At 54.3% G+C, this 21,450-nt stretch overlaps 1 protein-coding gene and 1 long non-coding RNA gene across 6 annotated transcripts; one reads left to right on the top strand and one right to left on the bottom strand.

Annotated features, from left to right (window-relative positions):
• Window position 1: 1 nt before the first annotated feature.
• AIFM2 (apoptosis inducing factor mitochondria associated 2) lies at window positions 2-16,749 on the bottom strand. 4 transcript variants are annotated; one of them, XM_059170044.1, is made up of 10 exons: window positions 16,614-16,749; window positions 8,454-8,647; window positions 7,971-8,086; window positions 6,968-7,087; window positions 6,139-6,231; window positions 4,448-4,556; window positions 3,162-3,314; window positions 1,828-2,028; window positions 1,508-1,682; window positions 2-291 (listed from the first exon to the last, which is right to left on the bottom strand). In XM_059170044.1, exons 2-9 carry the CDS (start codon window positions 8,629-8,631, stop codon window positions 1,531-1,533), a joined length of 1,122 nt encoding a protein of 373 aa, XP_059026027.1. In that variant the 5' UTR covers window positions 8,632-8,647; window positions 16,614-16,749; the 3' UTR covers window positions 2-291; window positions 1,508-1,530. The 4 variants fall into 4 exon arrangements, with proteins under 4 accessions (XP_059026027.1, XP_059026029.1, XP_059026025.1 ...); XM_059170046.1 differs by having other exon boundaries at window positions 2-269; XM_059170042.1 differs by having other exon boundaries at window positions 2-237.
• LOC131828877 (uncharacterized) lies at window positions 16,126-21,319 on the top strand. Of its 2 annotated transcripts, none has more exons than XR_009352598.1 (3): window positions 16,126-16,297; window positions 18,904-19,038; window positions 20,419-21,319. It is a non-coding gene; the product is annotated as an uncharacterized LOC131828877 (long non-coding RNA). The 2 variants fall into 2 exon arrangements; XR_009352599.1 differs by having other exon boundaries at window positions 16,126-16,307.
• The last annotated feature ends 131 nt before the right edge of the window (window positions 21,320-21,450 follow it).

Below are 21,450 nucleotides of genomic sequence, written 5' to 3'. Positions count from 1 at the left end.
CTTTCTTACAACATAATCTTTTATTGCAACATTTTCCTCAGTTTAGAAAACTGTGTCCCCATGGGTAGGCACTTGTAAAATGTTATAAATAGAACAAGGCCTGTCACGCACAGGCTGAGGCGCCCACCCTGCCAGGCCCCAGGGCAGACAGCACGGACTGGTCTGGGCAAGAGTAGCCTGGTTGGCTTTGGTCCACAGAAAGGTAGTCCTAGGTGAAGCCTCCAGTGGGCAGCCATCCTACGGGAGAGAGGCACAGGTCTCACGTAGGCCTAGAGAACAAATGGAACTGCCCTGGGCCACAGCCCAGGCAGGAAGGACTGAGAACCCCCATAGGCTGTGTCCTCAGGACTCTGGCCAAGGACCCAGAAGCCACCATCAAAAATGAGCAGGGCCTGCATTTATGCAGATGAAATCAGCAACCACTTCCACTCTGGGGATTTAACTTCTGTCTTCCAGAAGAGACTCCCTCTAATTGAAGTCCTCTCCCAGATACAGGAGTCATTTATGTACCTTAACACAGCCAGTGGCAGACAGGACCCCCACAAGTGTCACTGGGGTTAGCCAGGAAACCAGAAGCACAGAACCCCAGAGGTTCCCACAGGGTCCCCTGCCCCAGCATCAGCAGGAATTTTGTCCCCTACAGAATCCACTGAGATAGTAGCCTAGAAGCACACACGGGTTCACCTGCAAGTCTCACTCTGCTCCCTGAATATGAGCCCAACAGCAGCCCACCCAAGGGTCCGGTTAGCTCAGCTGCTTCTCCTTAACATCTCTAGCGGCTGGCCGGCCAGGCTTCCGTCTCAACCCACTAGCTTTGTTAAGAACTCACTCTCTGTTAGGACGGGCTAAACGGGAGGGCAGTTTATCTAATTTTTTCTTCTTAAATGTAACCTAAGGTGTGTAATCATTACTTAGAAAAGGAAATATAGAAAGTTTTGTGAAAATGAAAGGCCATAGGGACTAATAGTTTGAAATTAGGCTCCTCTTAACAACCTGGGTATTGCAGAATGCACTGGCTTCCCCACCCAGGATGCGACGAGAGAGGCTTGGGGTGCAGGCTATGTCTACCCCAGCTCCCTTTCCATAGCTGGTGTCACCATGCAGGCTCCTCTTCACCCTAACAGACAGGATGCCAGCCGCCAGGAGACCCTGCTCTCTCCTGCTCTGAGAGCCCTGAGTCCCAACACATGTGCCCATGTACATACACGCAAAGAGCCTGGGGAAGAGAAAGCCAGCTATACCCCTCACCAGGACCAAGTGAACCCCTCCGCTAGCACAAAGGCAAGCAGACCTCTCCAAACCCAGAAAGAATCCTCTAGAAGGTGTCTTTTTTCCAATGGCTCACTTGCTCCCTTTCCCAGTTTTTGCTTTCTGTAAGTTGTTTCTGATCAGTACATCCCCGGCATCTCACTCCAGGAAAAGGGCATCTACCCTTCGGCATTCATCAAGTGGATAGCACTTGGCAAACAATCTGTCCCCCAACCCCCAACCCCAACCCCAGCAGTACCTTGTCTCCCGCCCTGCTCCAGCTCAAGGTGGAGACTGCCGCATGGTCTTCCAGCTGGAGGAGATGAACAGGTCCCGGCTCTTGGCCAGCCGAACCATGAGTCGCCCCACGTAGAAGCCACTGATCTGGCCCACACCATCGTTTCTCCCCATGGCCAGAAGGAACGTCAGTGCCCCTGTGGAGCAGACACGGGTGGGTAAACCAGACCCCCGCTCACCATCCGTGGGCCTGCAGTTCCTGGGGCCTCCCATCTGAGGACTGGGAACTGTAAGACATTTAGGAAGATGGGCGAGTCTCTGAGGTACATGCAGCTTCCTTACCTGGCTTGTAGGCCTTCAGGGGCCTCTGTTTCATGGAGTTGACAATGTTGGCCACAGCCACGCTGGCATGGAGGCCGGCGTGATAGGCCATCTTGGGCTCCTTCACATCGGCACAGTCACCAATGGCGTAGACGCGGCTGCAGCCTTCCACCTGGAGATGCTCATTCACTCGCAGAGCGCCGTTGCTGGCCAGGTGACTCTCTGCCGGGCAAAGGGAACCCGGAAACACTGTTATGCGGCCACTAGAACACCAAGAAGAGGGCCCTCTGGTGCCGGCTAAGCCCCCCTCCAAAGGCACATCCTCGATTTAGTTCTGCCTCAAGGCCCATCTCAGAACTCTTCTTGCAAAGTCAAGGTTACTATTCCAGGAGGGAAACTGATCAGAAAGACAGCACTTGCCGTTTTATACAACCTGTGTGACTATAAGTTACCATGACCGACAATGACTCACAATGACAACGTGGCAGCTCAGCCAAGTCTTGAATTTCCCCTTGAACATGGACCAGACTTTTTAAGTTAATGCAGGACTCTAGTAAATGATAAACTTTTCTTTTTAAGGGACCTAAAAGAATTACTTTTGAAAATATGACATTAAGACAAATGGGTGTAAAATGCTGGGACCTCTGTCCATTACAGGCCCTCGATCCCACCCCCTACACGTGGCCTGGACCAGTTTCCTTCTGCTGGGACTGGCCAGTTCTTTCCCGCAGGACCCAAACAGGACCTCCCTGTCCAGGAAGGGTGCTATGAAGTAACTGGGAGCAGCCTGGGGACACGACAATCCTGGGGCCCAAGGAAGAGTCACAGAGCCTCCAGGTCACACCCGAAGGCCGGGACTCCACCTCCCCCAGCCTCCAGTTAGCTGGGGAGTTCACTACTGAGCCTGAGGCCGCAGCATTTCCTCTACTCCCCAGAATGTCATTCCACGTTTGGATCAGGGTTTGGAGAGAACAGCACACCTGTGAATAAACAGGCAAAGGCCTGACCCAGGAATTGCCTCCCCTCCATGTTCACAGAAAATGAAACGGTGGATCTTTCCTTCCCCCTGAAACCTGTTCCCCGCTCTCACCACGAGGGGGCGGGCTCCGACTTTGAAAGATGGTCACTTTCGCCACCTTGGCCTAAGTCACGGCCATAGTGGAGGAAGGCACCTGGAGAGGGGACCCAAGCCTGAATTTAAAGTTTGATGTCACCATTCAGAAGAGACCTGAGCTGCTGGGGTGGAGGGGAAGGGAGGCAGGGCGACACTGATGCCCAGGGGAGAGGCCTGCAGGGCCTGCCATGGCCGGACAGTGGGGCCGTGGCCCAGGCAGTGGGCCTTGGCTTCTGCTTACCGAATGCACTGTGGTAGGCCGAGCTGTTGATCTTAATACCGTTGCAGACGATCACCAAGTTGGTGGCCACCTCTGTGCCTTTGTCCGTGCGCACCTGGATGCACTCCCGATACTCATTCAGAGGCAAATCCTCCAGGTTGCTCACACGCTCACCTGTCAAGTGGGATCCGTGAGCGGGAGGCCAGCAGGGGGTGGGCACGGCATCAAGGCTGGGGCCCACCTAAGAGATCCTTCGGCTCCCGCCTTCCTGCAAGCCCCTCTCCCAGTCCACCCTACTGCCCCCAAGAAGCACAAGGTGGACATCCGGCCACCCCAGAGGATCCAAAGGCAGGAAAGTTCCCAAAAGCAGTGTGGGAAAGTGAGGCTGAATTTCCCGAGAAGTTCTGGGAAAAGCTGTTGGAGGAAGACCTCAAGCACGCCTCCGGGAAAGTCAGCCAGCCACGCCATCCTCACCAGGCAGGGAGGCACTCCAGGTGCACCACCGACTAAGGTGTGAGCAAGAAAGTCCAGAAGAGGGACCAAGAGGTGGCTCAGTCGGTTAGGCCGCTGCCTTCGACTCAGGTCATGATCCCAGAACGCTGGGATCAAGTCCCGCATCTGGTTCCTTCCTCAGCAGGGAGCCTGCTTCTCCCTCTGCCTCTGCCTGCTACTGCCTGCTTATGCTCTCCCTCTCTCTCCCTCTCTCTCTCTAACAAATAAATAAATAAATACATTCTTTTAAAAAAAAGGAAGAAGAGAAAAGTCCAGAAGCTCACCTACACTCTACGCTGCCTCAGAGGAAAGGTGGACACACTAGTGGGCAGCCCAGCGCAAGGAGACCAGGAGCTGGGAGGGGTCTGCCCAGAGCAGAAATGTCACCCCTCCCTGCAGAACGCACAGAGGCTTGAACCCCATGAAGTGCGCCAGTCACCGTGCCAGGGTCAGGGCCCCAGTCTCTAAACAAGCTGTGCGGTGCTCTCCCTTCCTCCTGGTCTCAACAAAGCTCACACTCCTCACCACCTTCTGAATATAAACCAAAGAAAAACACACGCCAAAAAAACAAAACAAAACAAAACAATTGTACCACAGAGATACCATAATTCAGGTCAAATCCTGGAGAAGCCAGGCCGGGGCTACGCCTGTGGCCCAGGAGTCCCGTGAGCACCAGGGCCTCTGCCCAGTCCACGGGCAGACACAGCCCACAGCAGGCCAGCAAGGCTCAAATGCCCGACCCTGGAACCCAAGGGGCCGTGGAGCTGGGGTGGTGGGCGGGGGAGGGGATGAGTAGGAGGGGGCCTCGCACGTACTCAGCAGCAGCTGAACGCCTTTCTGCAGCAGGATCTCCTTCGCTTCCTGCCGCACGCAGGGCAGGAGCTCCTTGTCAGCAAGGGCCACCTGGGCGTGGATGAGAGTGACCTGGACAGGTGACCACGGGGCGGAGAAGGAGCGGCTGAGTCTCAGGCTCGCAGGAAGAGGCTTACCAACGTCCACGCCAGCCTGTCTCCCTCCCCACCTCCACACCCGCAGAGAAGTCAACTGCCCAAAGCCGGAACCAGGGAAGGCGGCTGGGCCGGAGTCCATATCTAGTCTGAGACTCTTCCAGAAGGCGCCAGGGCTCCAATCCCCACCCCCACCCTGGCTGTCGGGCAGGCCGGCATTTACACTACAGCCAGGCATGACGCCCACCCTTCCAGACGCGGCTACTCGCTGTGGGTCAGCCTGGGGAGGCAGGGGCAGCCTGGGACGGTGCTCGAAGCTCGGGCTTTAAAACCAGAAGCCGGAGAGCCTGGGTGGCTCAGTGGGTTAAGGCCTCTGCCTTCAGCTCAGAACATGGTCCCAGAGTCCTGGGATCCAGCCACACATCGGGCTCTCGGCTCAGCAGGGAGCCCGCTTCACCCCCCCTCTCTGCCTGCCTCTCTGCCTACTTAAGATCTCTGACAAATAAATAAATAAATAATCTTTAAGAAAAATAAATAAATAAATGAAAATAAAACCGGATGGCCTGAGTGGAAGCCTCGTCTCGGATGGCTCCCGAAGAGTCCGTCAAACAGGGATCCAGGCCCACCCTCGGGAAATTGTGACGATGGACTGAGAAACCGTGGGGTAAGCACGTAACTCAGTACCCACTGAGTCCTGAATAAAGGGCGGGTACTGTTACTTGTATCTGCTCCCTGACAAGTGACGACTACTTCAGCCTCGTCTTTACCCCATAAATCAAAATTAAAACCCTTTCACATCAATCACTCATAATAAGGTCCAATAATTTGTCAGAGAACAGCTATATAATTCAATTAGCCCATATGGATCTTTTCAAAGCCAACCTGCCTTTCCCTCGGGAGGAAGCAGCAGCCACGTGGCTCTGAGAAGCCGGGCTGGCGTCAGCTGATTAAGCTCTTGCCTCAAGGACCTTTTAATGACCGCTCCTCACTGGGCCCTGGGCTGAGCCTCTACATCCTGCGGGTCTTTCTCTCCAGGGTTCCAAGCAGGTCCTCCTGCCCACCCCCCCCCATCATTCTAAAGGGCACTCCTGCCAGGGGTGCTGGCCACTCCTTCCCCAGCACGGGCAGTGAGGGGACAGCATGGCAGAGCCCCCAGTGCAGCTACTCAGGGCAAAGGCTTTCGTCCCTTGAAGACCAGCTGCTGCTTGCCCCAGACAAAACGCCGCCCTCAGGTGTCTCTGAGCAGGCCAGCTGCCACCAAAGACAGGGAATCAAAGTCTACATTTATGTCTCAAGAGGCTGAACACAGCAGGGGACACGAGAGCTCACACTCTGCTAGGCTCACTGGCCCTGGCTAGACTGGCTCACAGGCCCTCTCCCTGAAGGAGGACATGCCCTGGCTCCCTAGGACGCACTGCCAGCAGAACAGGACATCAGGGGCACCCCACTGCAGAGAGCGGGGCCCAGAGTCGTGGAGCGCTATGGCCTAGGCCCCGAGCCAGTCCCCCCTGCTCCTTTCACGCCATGCAGAGAGCCCAAAGGCAAGGCCGTGTGCCCACCTCTTTCTCGGGGAATTCGGTTTTAACCTCGGCTGCCATTTCCACTCCCGCAGAGCCGCCTCCCACCACCACCACTGACTGGGAGCGTTGGACCTGGAGGGGAAGGAAGCAGAAAACACGCCCTCAGACTCAGCCTGCCCAGGGGCTCGGCCAGGCTGGGGGCTCCCCGACCAAAGAAGAGTCCAAATTTGGGGTCCAACCGTGCTTCCTCGGAGCCAGGTCGTGCGGGTGTCTCCCCGCATGTCCTCGCATGGTTCGTGCTTGGCCCCACGAGGTAAGCAGCACCCCCACCCACCATCCAGAGGACCACGACCCAGGTCTGTCTGAGCTCACAGCCGGGACCCTAACCTCCACACCCACATCTGTTTAAGATGGGCCAAGAGAGGCTCCCCAGGCATCAAAGAAGCGTGGCGGGGAGGGCAGGACCCAGCCACAGTCACACAGTCGCACTCGCCTTGGGATCCTTCTGTGGGGATCTATCCCTTGTCATTCAGCCAGGCCAGACCCTGCCCACCCCTCAGGGAAAACCGCCTGAGGTCACGGACCCACAGCTGATCTGTAAAATACAAAGCCTTGTGCAAACGGGACCCCAGGGGAGACATGGCAGGGATACACCAGCCACTTCATGAGGTCGGGGGTACTCCTATCCAGACTTCGGTGAGGGACAAAGGTCTCTGCCAGGGAGTCTGGGATCTTCCCACTAACTCTCTATCTTCATAGCTGCACCCGGGGGCTCTTTGCTACCGCCCCATGCATCCCCACAGTGGTTCCCCTCCCCCAGGGCCCCGCCTAACCCTCACGGCCCCACCTGGCCCCATAGGTAGCTCACCTGCTTCACCATGTCCTCGTAGGCCTGGATAGCAGCCTCCCGGCTGGAAACCTTGTTAAACTTGCCTGGAAAGAGCCCGGTGCTGCCAGTGGCCAGGATAAGATGTGAGAAGGGCAGGGCCTGGGGCAGGGGGCGGGAGGGTGGGTAGAGAAAGGAGGTGAGGGCAGGCCCAGGCTTCTGCCCATGATTGGGCCCACCGAGCAAGGAGTACCGGGAGGGAGAGGCCTGGGCACACTGCGGCCGCCCTCCTCTGAAAGGAGTGAAACCATCACACTGAGCAGGCCAAGAAGAAGCACTAGAACCCGGCCAATACCGAAGGGAACAGTCATGCGTCCTGCCGGGAATAAATTCAAGGAAGACTGATTCGCACAAAGTCACCAAGGACAGAAATTGCGCCCCTAGGGCCAGGCTGGAGGTGGCCCTTCCCAACATATGGCAGTTCCCCCACGGTCTCCGTCACTGCAGGGCCACACCAGGCTCCAGGCTCTTCCCAGGGCTGGGGAATGCAGGGATGAATGAGAGCCTCCCAATCTGGAGGATGTGGTATCATGTGTCCACCTGCCCTTTGATCCTTCACAGCCAGGACGGCCCCACAGGCCAGCTAAGCCAGAACCTGGTCTGGGACACCAGCTTTCAGTGTAGACTCTGGGTTGAAACTGCCTGGGTTCATATCCTGGCCAAGTGTCTTACTAGCTGTGGGATCTTGGGTCACTTACCCTCTCCATAAAGAGAAGCTACACCACCTCCCCACGGAGTCAAGGTGGGCACAAAATGAGACCACCTAAGGCTTAAGACAGTGCCAGGCATACAGGAATGGCTCGGGGAAAGTCTGTTGGGGCCAGGTCTTCACTTATAAGGAATCTGCTACCGGCCGGCACCATGTAGGGGTCATCGAGGGCTCTCCAGCTTTGAGACCACCTGGGTCCCCTCCCAGCGGCAGCTGAGGAGCCCTGGGGACCCCCTGAAGCTAGCAGAGGTCCGGGTCAGCCCCCACTGTGCTCACCTCACCATCCTCGAGCAGCACTGTCTGATTCTGCAGGTCTATCTCCACCACCAGCCCCTGCCGGAAGTTCTCCTTGAAGGTCACAGAGTAGGAGATGAATGTCTTTTTGGCAAACCCTGGGGAATGCGCACAGAGGAGGTCAGAGAGTGAAACTGGGCTGCCTGCGGGAAGCCAGAAGCACTCAAAACCTTTCCTGAGGGGTGTCCTTGGCCAAAGAGCTGAGCCAGTGGTATTCGGGGAACCCCCGCCTCCACCCACCGCCGGCAACCGCCACCTGGGCCTCACCGGGTCCTCAGGGAAGCTGCAGCTCCTACTTCTACAGCCTTGATATGGTAGCTGCTTAAGGCCAGAGACCTCAACAATCTCCAGAATTTCTCTAAAGGTGGAATTTAGGCCTTGCCCTAAGTGGCAAAAACCACCCCCAAACCCACAGTGGTGACAAGACCACTCTGACGAAGAAAGCCCCAGAAGAGAGTCCATTACCACTTTCCACAGAGGCCCGGAGGGCGGCCACGTTGTGGTGGAAGGAGTCCTTCATGTCCACCAGCACGAAGGGAATGTTCAGAGTCTGCAGCTGGCTGGCAGCAGCCATCCCACCAAAGCCCCCACCCACGATCACCACACGCACGGCTCCCACGTCCACGGACACCTGGGAACCCATCTCGAACCAGGCACTGCTGGGATAGGAGGAGAGACCACATCAGAGTCAGGACGCTCAAAGGCTGTGGGGGGGGAGGCACAGCAAGAAGGCCTCAAATGCCAAGACTTGATCTTTTAATTTATCCCTTATTTTTATTTTTGGTAAACTCTACATCCAACTTGGGGCTTGAACCCACAACCCCAAGGTCAGGAGTCACCTGCTCTACTGACTGAGCCAACCAGGTGCCCCATGACTTGAACTTTTTAAATTATATAACTGTCTATTAACAAAATTCCAATTTTGTAACATGTGGGTTAAATTCCAAAGGAACAGGTGTACCCTATGTGCTCGCTTCGGCAGCACATATACTAAAAATAGGAACAGGTGTACCCTAATTCCGTCCCATTCCCCAACCACGAGTCCCCTTCTCAGCAGCATCCGCAATTACCGAGTATCCACAAATCCCTCCAGAGATGCTCTGCGCACCTACAATATTCCTTTTTGCACACATTAAACAAATCGTTGTGTATTTGTTTTGCCCTTATAAAGGCAGGACTTGCAGACTTCGTGGGGCCAGGTGGATGAAGACGATGAGGGCAGATGCAGAATAACAAGAGGGAACTGGCAGGCACGGTAAAGAAACGGACCACACTCCTCTAAGTGCTGCACTGCGCAGACGCTAGACTCTGCCCTGCTCACAGGCCACCACCTTGAGCCCCAAGTCGAAGGAGATCAATTAGCAGGTTATGCCCATCAACCCACAAAACAGGATGTGGTACGTGGAGGTCAGGACAGGAGGATGGGGAAAAGGGGCCTGCAGTGGGCAGGTCACCTGAGCATTCCTGGGACAGCAGGTGTGTACCAAGATGGCTGGCTGAGCCGCATCCCCCAGGAGAGGAGACAAGAGGCGATGTCTGCAGTAAGAAAGAGGGTAGGAGACGCACTGACCGTGGAGGCTCCGGTGAGAAGGCGTGGGGTACAGGGTCCTGCCAGAAGCCCATGACAGGGGAGCAGTCCCCCGGAGGGCATCTGCAGAGGGCAGAAGCCAGATCTGCAGGCCAAGGGTGCCCCAGGCTCACACTCACATAGGGGCTGGGGCAGCCTGACCAGTTCCTGGCAAACTGAGAACCAACTTTGGTTGAACCCCTAAGGAGCGAAAATTCAAGGACCATTGCCTGGCACTGAATTGGACACTGAAGGACATCTGAGGCAGAGGACAACATTGGGCTGGGTCACTAGACACTGAACCACCAAGCCCAAAGGAACGGGATAGCAGTTTGCTGGGGCTCTCCTAGCCAGCCTGGGGCACTGCCCAGGGGGCTCAGCCTCCTGAGGGCCTGGGTCATCCAGGCAGAGTGTTCCAGACTCTGCCTCCAGGGAGGGCAGAGGGGCCGGCTTGGGGCTGCAGTGAAGGGCTCTGTCCCCGGCCCAGCTTAGCCCCAGAGAAGGGCAGTCGTGGTACAGGCCTCAGGGCTCGCTAGGGTGGGAGCCTAGCTGTCTGAGGGGCTGAGATACTGAGAGCATCCTGTGGGGAGGGGACAGCTCAAGGGCAACCGGCCATCAAACCTCCTCCCAGCCTGTGCCAGGCTCCACGGAGAGGCAGGGATTGCTGTCTGCTGGAGAGCAATGCTAAGGAAAGAAACAAAGTCTTCCCTGCACAGAAAGCAGCAAGAGGAGGCGGCCTGAGTGGCTCAGTCGGTGAAGTGTCTGCCTTTGGCTCAGATCATGATCCTGGGGTCCTGAGATGGAGCCCTACACTGGGCTCCCTGCTCAGCCTGGGAGCCTGCTTCTCCCTCTTCCTCTGCCTGTTGCTCCCCATGCTTGTGAGCGCGTGCTCTCTCTCTCTCTGTCAAATAAATAAATAAAATCTTAAAAAGAAGAAGCAGCAGAAAGCAGCAAGAGAAGCCAACAGCTGCTGTGGGCTTCAGGGAGGGGGAGTTCAAGGCTGTGTGGGTGGGATGTGGAGGGGGGAAGGCAAGGAAATAAGAAATTGAACTTAAACATTTTTTTAAATTGTTTTACAGATTTCATTTATTCATCTGACAGAGACAGATAACAAGTAGGCAGAGAAGCAGGCAGAGACGGGGGGAAGCAGACTCCCCACAGGCATAGAGCCCAGCGTGGGGCTTGATCCCAGGATCCCCAGATCATGACCTGAGCCAAAGGCAGAAGCTTAACCCACTGAGCCACCCAGGCGCCCCCAAATTTTTTTTTTAAGATTTTATTTATTTATTTGACAGAGAACAAGAGAGAGGAAGAAAACAACAGAGAGAAAAGAGAGGGAGAGAGCAGAGAGGGAGAGGGATAAGCAGACCCCTTGCTGAGCAGGGAGACCACCTTGGGGCTTGATCCCAGGACTCCGGGATTATGACCCAAGCCAAAGGCAGACACTTAACCGACTGAGCCACCCAGGCGCCCCAGAAATTGAATTCAACCTTGAAGGTCAACCTTGAAGGACAGACAGCAAACTGCCTGAAGGCTCAATGCGGAAGCATGTTCCAGGTCATCTGGGATCCTCTCAGGCAGCACTGCAGGGAAGGGGAAGGCCACTACTCTGTTTTGCATTATCTGTATGGCCTGGGACAAAATCCCTCCCCTCTCTGGGCCATTTACCCCCTGTAATGGGAGGGGATGCCCTGAGATAGCCTTGCACACCTAAGTTTCCAGGACATGGTGACCCCTGCAAGATGGCCCCCACATGAAATCTGTAAAACAATTTACAGATCTTCCCACACTTAGAGATGCAGCTTATGGACCTCCAGGTACTGCTCTCATTGGTATTCAAATGCCCGCTGCTTCCTATCTCCCCTGGGGGAGAGAGAACCTGGGCATGGGGGAGGGGGATTTGGCACAGGAAATTAGAAGAGATTTAACTCTGTTTCTCCTTGGCCAAATTGTCCCCAATGCACTGAGGCATTGTACATTCCACCCATTTTACAGATGAGAAAACTGAATCCTCAGCAGCGCCATGACCAAGACAAGTCTCCCGCAGGCAGTGCCATTTTCACTGCTCCAGGCCTTCAAAAAGATCATCCAGATCTGGTCCCCTGAGTGTTCATCAGGCTGAATCTGCCAACTGGGCCAGAATGAAAATATTTCTTGGGGTGGGGACCCAAGAGAGCCCAGGGACCCAGCCAGAGGTCAGGAGAGGATCCCAGGACCTTTGCAGAGCCTGTGAATGTGGAGGGCTAAGGAAGAGCTGCATCACCAGCCCCCTCCAACACAGCCCCCTCCGTGCCAGCCTGCTCTTGGGGCCAGCAGCCTGAAAGGAGGTTGGGGAGAACCCAGAGAACTCGGTTTCCAAGTTGTCTGGACATGGGCACTAGAGACGACACACAGTGCACTGGGGAGATGGGGTCCAGCATGGGTCAGGTCACACCAGACCACCCAGGACAGCTCAAAGGGGAGCCTTGAAAAACAGTGGGGCCAGGGGCCTTCACCACCGAAGGCAAAGCTTAGCCCACAAAGTCCAGGGACAGGAAGGGAGGGGGTAGAAGTTCAGGGAACAAAGTGGGGAGGCCAGGAGGGCAGGTGACAGGTCCCACCAGACACATGTTATGTTGCCAGGGCCATTCTCGAGCCTACGTCCAGGCTATGAGCACCCAGGGAGGAAAGCCCAAGGACCCCAGCCTAGGCCTGATGGACAGTGGGTTGGCCAAAGGACTTGAACCCCTGCTCCCTCAGCCCCCAAGGGTCATCAGCTGACTTCCCCAAAGGGCTAACCTTGGCCTAGATAACCCCTCCATGAAAGCAGACTGCTTCTCCAGACTCCCAGTGGAGCGCCTGGGGCCCGAGGGCAGAGCCAGGCCCCTGAGGGGCTGCCATAGCTAGGCCAGGGGAGGGGAAAGGCTTTTACACACTAGGCTGCCTGAGGCCTCTCCTGGAATCTGTTCCTCTCCCCTACTGGCCTCTGGCACCCCCACTTGGAAGATGGGGGCTGGAAGCTCTCCAGCCCATTCCGTCCTTCCTCCTCAGCAGCCTCCCCTGCCCAAGGCTCTAGGACACACCAACATTCCATTGGCTCTTCCAGTGCCAAGTCATGCCTGGCCCTGAGGACAGTTAGACTCTGAGAGGCCCACAGCTACTCTGCGGACACCGAATCCGTGGGCTTAAGCCACAGACCTGCGTTCCAGCTACCCACCCTAAAGGCGGCCAAAAAGCACGTGGACTATGGATAACGTTGAGTCCTACGCTCCAAGCTAACAGTAGCGCCATTCGAATAGCCTCGATCAGTGGGGGATGCCACTCGAGGGAGCCAATCGAACCTCCATACGTGGCAGACGACTCCATTATACACCCCCACGACGGAATATCCTGGAGCTGTCCGTTTTCAGAACGGGTGATTTTTTTACATGGAAATTTTGTCCATGACAACGCCACACCCATAGAACGTACGAGGCCAACCGTGAACCCCGATGTAAACTACAGTCTTTGGGTGACTCCGTCCTCGGAGGTTCATCAATGGTAACAACTGTGCCACCCTGATGAGTGAGGCTGCCCGCGGGAGAAGCTGGGGCTGTGCGGGGGCAGGGGGCACCCGGGAAATCGCGGGGCCCTCCCCTCTGCTTGCTGTGAACCTAAAACCACTCTAAAAGCATCAAGTCTCAGCAGGGGGAAAAGGTGTCTACAAAAAAGTCTAGTAACAGCATGTAAGCCTCATCCCACTAGGGGCACCTGGGTGACTCAGTCGGTTAAGCGTCTGCCTTCTCCTCAGGTCATGATCCCGGATTCCCAGGATCGAGCCCCACATCGAACTCCTGCTTAGTGGGGAATTGGCTTTTCCCTCTCCCTCTGCTTCTCCCACTGTTCATGCTCTCTCCCTCAAATAAAGAAAATCCCAAAAAAAAAAAAAAAAAAGCCTAACCCGCTGTGCACAGAAACGTGATAACTGCATCGGCTAGCATTCATTGTGTTTTCATCTGTGCCTCTGTACCCAGCAGCTGTGGATTTCTGTTCCTATCTTAGAAACCAGTTTAATAATTTGTCCAAGTTCAACCCTCAACACTCTGACTAGAACTGAGTTCCAAACCAAAATGCTAATAGAGGTCACTAGGTGATATTTTTACTTTCCTCTTTGAGCCTTTTTTTTCTTTTTCTTTTTTTCTTTTTTTTTTTTTTTTTTTGTATTGCTTGAAAATTTTTTTTTTTTTAAAGATTTTATTTATTTATTTGATAGAGAGAGATCACAAGTAGACGGAGAGGCAGGCAGAGAGAGAGAGAGGGAAGCAGGCTCCCTGCTGAACAGAGAGCCCGATGCGGGACTCGATCCCAGGACCTGAGATCATGACCTGAGCCGAAGGCAGTGGCTTAACCCACTGAGCCACCCAGGCGCCCCTGTATTGCTTGAAAATTTTTAACTGAATATGTCATTTTGGTAAAAATAATAAAGGTTTAAAAACAGGGCAGGCCTCCTACCATCTATTTTTATAAATTGAGACACTCCTATATTCCACTAGTTTAAAGTACACAGTCCAGCAGTTTTTAGTACATTCATGAAGTTGTGCAACCATCACCACAATCTAATCCCAGAACATGTTCCTCACTCCCCCCAAAAAACTCTTATCCATTAGCAGTAAACTCCCCATGCCCTTCTCCCTCCAGCCGCCGGCAAGCACTCATCTTTCTGTCTCTATAGATTCACCTGCTCCCCACCTTTTGTGTCTGGCTTCCTTCCCTTAGTATAACGTTTCCAAGAGTCATCCGAACTACAGCATATTATGAGGATTCTTTCCTTCTTGTGGCTAACATTCCATCATATGGAGATACCACGTTTTGTTTCGTTTCACTTTTTAAGATTTATTTATTTATTTGGCAGAGAGAGACACACAGTGAGAGAGGAAACACAAGCAGGGGGAGTGGGAGAGGGAGAAGCAGGCTTCCTGTTGAGCAGGGACCCTGATGCGGGGCTTGATCCCAGGACCCTGGGACAGTGACCTGAGCTGAAAGCAGACACTTAAGGACTGAGCCACGCAGGAGCCCCCACATTTTGTTTCTCCATCGGTCAGCTGAGGGACATGGGGTTGTCCCCACCTTTTGTCTGCTATGAATAGTGCTGCTGTCAACATTTGTGTCCAAGTTTTTGTGCGGACATTCGTTTCCAGTTCTCTTAAGTATATACACCCAGGTGTGGGATTGCTTGGTTGTTTGGTAGAGTTTGGTAACTCTAGATTTAACTCTTCCAGGAATTGCCAGACCCACTATCAGGTTTTGAACCAAACATCAAGCCGAGGGGGAGAGTGACCCTGGAGAATCAACTACATCAGTCTAGACTCGGGAATGTTAGCATAAAGTCCCGTCCAAGAAGACAAAAAACCCTAACTGTCCACAACTCCTATGGAATTTTACCTTTGCCAACCCCTCCAATACACACACACACACGATCTGGTTTACGCTTGTATTTTCTCGGTAAATCCTCTTTTCTCTGCCAAGAACACCAGCCTGACTCCAGGAGGATTCTTCTCCAGTCATGCAAACAAGAGCCTACTAGGAACCTACTGAGAAGCTAGGAAGTTACATTTATGCCAAAGCTGCTCAGAGGTCCTGCCTCAGAAGACACGAGAACCATGCAGGCTCTAACCAAAGCGAGGACATGACCCCAGCATTGCTTCGCAGAGATTACAAATAAAACACAGTTTTCTGAGTCATCCCCATGACCCCAAGGGTAGATTTCAGCCATGCTTCCAAGTGGCCATCTGGAATGAGGGGGCCGCTGGAGTGTGGCTCACCCTGAGTGTCCCCTCTCAGGTGGCCACCCTCACAGTCAGGGAAGAAGGGGGCAGGCTGAGAGTTGGCATTTTATGGCCAGCCCCCCCGGGGATGCACACTGAATATAACCCAAAAGAGAGGGACTTCTGAAAGAAGGTAAAGTCTGAAGGGGGAGCTGTCCTGTCAGGCCCCAGGAGAGGGCAGCTCTGGGCAGACAGGCTCATTCAGGTGGCACATACATGTTCATAGGGAAAACCAAGGCCAGGAAACTTGGACATCCTCCTGGGGGCAAGTCACTTTGTGGTTCCCTCAACACCCAGACCCACAGTCTGCTCCCCGCATGTGTCTAAACCCAGGCTTCCTCATTTCAGGGCTGAAGACCTGGCTGGAGCCCAGCTCCACCCAGTAACCCCTCCTTAGCTCCGAACGAGACCAGGTCCAGGTCTCCTCCCCAAAGCCCTCCAGATGCTGGCTTCGGCCCAGCGCTCCTTGGAGGCTCCTCTGTAGGCAAAGGGTGAGGACAAGGGGGTCTGAGAGCTTGGGGTGCTAGTGTAGTCACGCACACTTACACACACTGACCTGAGCAGGCCTCCCTGATATTTTACATATTTACCTGTTTCACCTGCTGGCCTTTAAACACAAGGTACAGCTAGCTGCCACACCTGAAAGGCCCATCCCAACCTGACCCTCTGCCCTGCCCCGGTCCCTCTGCGGGATCCTCAGCTCCCCAGGGCCTCTCCAGAGCGTCCCCACCCTGACAGAAGGGCTCTCCCTGGAGGGGAGAGTGTTTACTGGGTGGGATGGGGAAGAAAGCGCCCCACATCACCCACTAGTAGCAGCTCCGGGTGAATTTCAGGCTTCCTGGCCTTCCCAGCCCCACCAGAGTTAGTTCAGGACCAATGGCCTTTGTCCCCGCAGAACCTGGGCTGCACGGGGAAAGAAGCGGACCTCCTAGCGCACGCCAGAGTCGGTCGGCACTCGGGTAAGCCCAGGTATTGCCCCCCTAGAGTCGGAGGATTTCCTCCTGCTTGATAACACTGCTTTCCACCCAGGGGTGACTCGACCCGGGGAGCGTGAGGGAGGGGCCGCCCGCCTTCCCCGGGAAGACTTTGCGGAAGTTTCGAGGGGCGTTTGTTTCGAGGGGCGGATGTTTCGAGGGGTCGAGTTTGCCCTACCCTCCCCGGGACTAAACCTCCCAATTTTCGTGTGCTGGGGGAACTGGAGTGAGGCGGGCTTGGGCCCGGTTACCCCGCACGATCGCCCTCCCCACCAGGGCCCCAAAGCCGCGCGGCACCGACCTCCAACGCCGTCCGCTGCGTCTTCCAGGCCCCGCGAGCCCCCTCGAGGCGTGTGTGGGGCCGAGCGGGCTCGGGCACTCGGGGCCCCAAGAGCCCGCCCCGTGCACCACCCCGCCGGGCCGCGCCCGCCCCCGCCCCGGCCGCTCCGGACGCTCCGGAGTAGCCCAGCGCCCCCGGCTCCTCCCGCCGGGCGTGGGCGTGGCTTGGCACGCGCCTGCCTTCACCCCGGACCGCCGCCGGGACCGCCCCCGGGACCGCCCCCAGAGTGCGCGGGGGACGCTATGGCCTCCCAGGCACTGGCTGAGCCACCTCGGCCGATCACCAGCCTCCGGCTGCACCATCATAAATCCCAATCCCGGAGACCGCGCACGGGGCACCCTGTAAACCCGCACCCGCTGTAAACGCGGGGCAGCGGGGCGGGGGGGCGACAGAACGGAGAACCAAACAGGCATGGTGTCCACCTTCCGCTGAGCTGACAGTCCGGGGTAAACACACAAAACCTGTATCGCTAACCGCAGTACCAAAGACGGGCAAAGGAAGTGTCCCAAGGCCTCTCTCCAAGGATGAGCGTGCAAAGACCCAGAGGCCGGACAGAGAGCTGAGAGGGGGCTGCTGCAGAGGCCTCCACGGGACAGAGTGGCGCCGCGTGGACAGGGTGCGCAGCACCGCCCTCTCCCCCACCCAGGCCCCGGTGGAGATTGGCTGTGTCATCCCCAGGGCGGTGGGATGTCACTGTGAGGCTTTAGGCAGAAGAGAGACAGATCTGACTTACGTCTGTAGGGAAACAATAGGGGAGTGGCAGGGATGCCTGAAATTGGGGAACTAGTTAGGAGGGCAGTCCTGGAGACCAAGGAGCTTGACTGAGATCCGGAGAGAAACAGACCAGCCCAAGTTCTAACCTGGAGACAGGATATAGCCAGTTTGGTGATGGATGAGCCATCGTCCTCTATTTAATACAAATATTAGCACCTACCCTAAGAGTTGTGGAACAGATCCAACGAGTTCATCTGTGTGAAGTGTTTAGCTGGGTGCCTGGCTCACAGCAGCAACACACACACAGCAGCCATTTCTTATAGGTGTTTTATACAGGAAGACAGTCTGCCCAAGGCTACACAGTATGTTGGCAATGTCTGGGCTCCCAGGCCTGTGCTCTTTCTGATACTGCCCTCCATCTTCCTGGTATTCAGGAATATTTACATTAGCAGTCTGAACTGTTCTGTGCCTTTTCCAAAAGCTCTGGGCAAGGACCTTGTATCCCCTGGTATACCCCTGGAATGAGGAGGGTTCTGATCTATGCGACCTAGAAGACGTTGGTGCCTAGAACCATCCCAAGCTTGAGGGAAGCTGGTGTCCTCCCGTGAGTGCCCTACACACATCATTAGCCCATACAGCCCAGGCTATGTGCTGCTCCTTCCGCTTCTTTGGACTCCTTGCCTCTCTCCTATCCTGGCTGGCACCCTGCCCCCTGAATTTGGGCTGAAGAAGGAGATTCAATCAGAGGTATGGGAGTCTCTACCTCCTTCTCTCAGCCCCTGGGGCCACAGAAAAGCAACCACACAGAGGGCTCATTGCCCTGCCCGTTCTAATGCTGGCCTTTGAGGACCCACCCAAGAGCTACAGCGTGGATGCCCCAAGGCTTGCACTTGTCCTAGGCTTTGCAAACTTCCAAATAGCTTTTAATCTCCTTTTTTGCCTCCTGACACCCCTAGAGAAAAGTAGAGCTGAGGTTTAAACTCTGATGCTAAGGAGGGCAATAAGCACATTTGACCTGCTTTGGGGGGACAGAGACCTTGCTTTGCTGGACTGTGGATCCCCGGCATCTGGCATCGCCAGACGTTCAAAAAAATGAATGATTTTTTTTTTTAGATTAAGGCATAAGTCACATACCATAAAATTCCCCCTTTTAAGTATACAATTCAGGGGTGTTACACTGTGCAACCATTCACCACTGTCTAACTCCAGGGCATTTCATCATTCCCAAAATAAAAAAAAATCCCCATATGCAATTCCCCAGGCCACTTACCCCACACCACTCCTCTCTTCCCACCCAACAGGGCCCAGAGCCATGAAACTGAAAATCAGGGCTCCCTGCCCAACAGAAGACTTTTGTCTTTGTATTTGCAAGGGTCAGAGCTAGTTAGGAAGATATGGTTTGAATGTCGAAACCCTGGCAGTCTTATGGAACTTTAATGATTTGTAGGAACCGCGGACAGATTGTTTAACATCACGTAACCTAAGAGAAGGAAGTGTTGCTGGCTCTCAGCCACGATGAACCCGTATTTCCTGACAGATAACAGGTGGCTTTAATGCCAGGTCCCATGGCTCGGAGGAGCTCCAAGGTCATTGGGTCAATTCGGGGAGCACGTGAAAGAGAGGCAGGACCCCCCACTTGAGGAAGAGGCAACCCTTAACTCTGGCGAGCCTGGTAAGTACTTTCCTTTTGCTCCTGTATTTTCAGTGAAATGTATAAGCCTCAAAGGACAGGGGGAATCTCCCTATTTCCTCTTCTCTCCCCCAGAATGTGCTTTGGTTATAGTGCTTCCAGCTAGGGAAAGACTGTATTCCCAAGGATAGAATTCTACTGTTGGGCCATCTGGACCCCCGAACTGAATGGCTCATATTCAACAGAAGGGCATTTCTTGCTGGGTGTCAGTACCAGGCCAGTGGACAGGTTCGTGAAGCTGCCCCTTGCTTCAGGCACAGTCATCCTGGAACCAGCCAGCCAGAGGCCATCTTTAACAAGTGGCTTCTGACCTCTTTTAGGAGTCGCCTCCATTCCCATCAAGGGGAGGGGGTGAGAGCGAAGAGGTTGTTACAGGCAGGCCTGGAAGTGGTATGCTTCCCTTCTGCTCTCATTCTGTGAGCTGGAACTCATGGACACACTCACTGTGAGAGGGGTCAGGAAACGCAGTCTAGCACATACCCAGGAGTATGGGGGATGCTGGTAAGCTAGGTCTTGGCCTCCCTGGTTTTCTTCCTGCACCTCTGCCTGTCTCTTCTTGGCCCCCTGGCAGGCTCGGGCTCTGCCTCTGTCTGGTCAACACTGGCAGCCCCAGGCCCTTCACTGAGCCCACACCCAGCCTCGTTTGCAACGCAGGCAGACAGCGGTGCAGGGCTTCTCTGCCCCGCCACCGCCCTGCCCCCTGGCCCAGGAACCCAGCCATAGCAAGACCCGAGAAGACAATGGGTCCAATCAGACATCTGGTCTCTTGGGCATTTATGGAGGGAATTTTGAAAACGGGGTGTGTGATAAGGAGAGCTAGAGATCAAAGGGCCTGGAGAGAAGGGCCAGAAAGGTCTGGATGGCCAAATGCAAACTGTGCTTACAACAAAGGACAGACTCCACGTGCGGAGGAGGCTGGAAGAGGGGGAACAAAGCAGAGAGGACGCTGGGTCCTCATGTATCCTAGCAGCCCCTAGGAGCCTCCAGGTTGAGGAGTTTTCTGGCACCTATCCACAAGGTCCTGAAGACGAAACCTATTTTTATTCAGGTAGAAGTGAGTCTTTGTTCCTAAGGCAGCACAAAAATGAGACCCAGTTTGGCAGGGTCAGCCAGCTCAGCCAGAGATCCTTCTATGGTGTGGGGGTCCTGCCGGGGAGCTTCTGCCCAGCCAGGGACATTTCCCACCTTGTCCCTTGCTTCTGGGTGGGACCAAGTTCTCACCGAAGGACAGTGAACAGTAATGAGACACATCACTTCTGGTCTGAAGCAGTTAAGAAGCAAAGGTGTCTTCCTTCTCTCTTCCTAATTGATGTGGGAAACAAAGGCAGAAGAAAAAATACTAAATTTCCTTCCTATCTACAGCCATGGAAGGCGGTACTCCAAAAACAATGGGAAGATGCCAAAAGAAGGAACAGAGAAGGTAGTTTGAAGGAGCTCCCAACAGCCAACAGACAATTTCGGCCTCAAAGCACATAGACAAAAGCAACAATTTCAGCATCGAAATAAATAATGACAATAACAGATTATAATCCATAGAAGAAAATATGAATCCATGAGTCTAAACAGGTACAATTAAACAAATGCAAGGGAAAGCTCTTACAACAGAATGCCCGCGAATAAATGTTGGAGGAATAGTGAAAATAAAGAACGGCCATTTTGCAATGATTAAGGTTATCCAGCCAACAGTCATAAATGGGTGATAAACATCGTGGGTGAAAGTGGGGTAAAGAACAGTGGATTTATATCACTTACAGAGATTCCACACAAAATAACTATTAATTACAAAGAGGGGGAAAAAACCTTTAGGTCCGAGAACCTCGCAGGCGCTGTCTTACTCAAACGACCAACATTATCATCTGTAATAGCACAAATATATGTCACGTACCCCCCAGTAGGTCACAATAAGACAACATCACTAATTTGATCGCCTCACCAAAGAGGCATATCCTGAATCTGATCAGGAGGAAGCTTGGACAGACTCAGGCTCAGGCACATTCTCTGTTTCCTTTAGGAAGATCAAGGGCATCAGACTTAGGAAAGAGTGAGGAAGTGCTCCAGGCAAAGGGGGGAATCAAAGCCATGGTGAGTGGGTGTAATTCATTATCCCAAATCAAACCTTTTTATTACAAAGAACATCACAGGGGCATTTGGCAAAAGTGGAATGGGGTGTCTAGGTGAAGGGCGTCTGTGAATTCTTGCAACCTTTCTGCATATTAAATTGTTTCAAAATAAATTTATTTTTTTTTTAAAAAGCAGCAGGAATTGGGGCACCTGGGTGGCTCAGTTGGTGAAGCATCTGCCTTGGGCTTGGGTCATGATCTCAGGGTCTTGGGATTGTGTCCTGCATCAGGCTCCCTGCTCAGAGGAGTCTGCTTCTCCCTCTCCCTCTGCTCC

This window comes from Mustela lutreola, chromosome 4 (genome assembly GCF_030435805.1).
Source record: "Mustela lutreola isolate mMusLut2 chromosome 4, mMusLut2.pri, whole genome shotgun sequence".
In the NCBI taxonomy this organism is placed as follows: domain Eukaryota; kingdom Metazoa; phylum Chordata; class Mammalia; order Carnivora; family Mustelidae; genus Mustela; species Mustela lutreola.
The sequence above is the reverse complement of the archived record's forward strand: the minus strand, read 5'-3'. Positions and strand labels throughout refer to the sequence as shown.

Excerpts from the sequence above, each read along its gene's own strand:
- AIFM2 (XM_059170044.1), bottom strand. The coding sequence starts at position 8,631 with ATGGGTTCCCAGGTGTCCGTGGACGTGGGAGCCGTGCGTGTGGTGATC. Across the intron at positions 7,088-7,970 it reads TGCTGCTCGAGGATGGTGAG|GCCCTGCCCTTCTCACATCT; the intron begins GTGAGCACAGTG and ends CCCCTGCCCCAG. Across the intron at positions 6,232-6,967 it reads ACGAGGACATGGTGAAGCAG|GTCCAACGCTCCCAGTCAGT; the intron begins GTGAGCTACCTA and ends CTTCCCCTCCAG.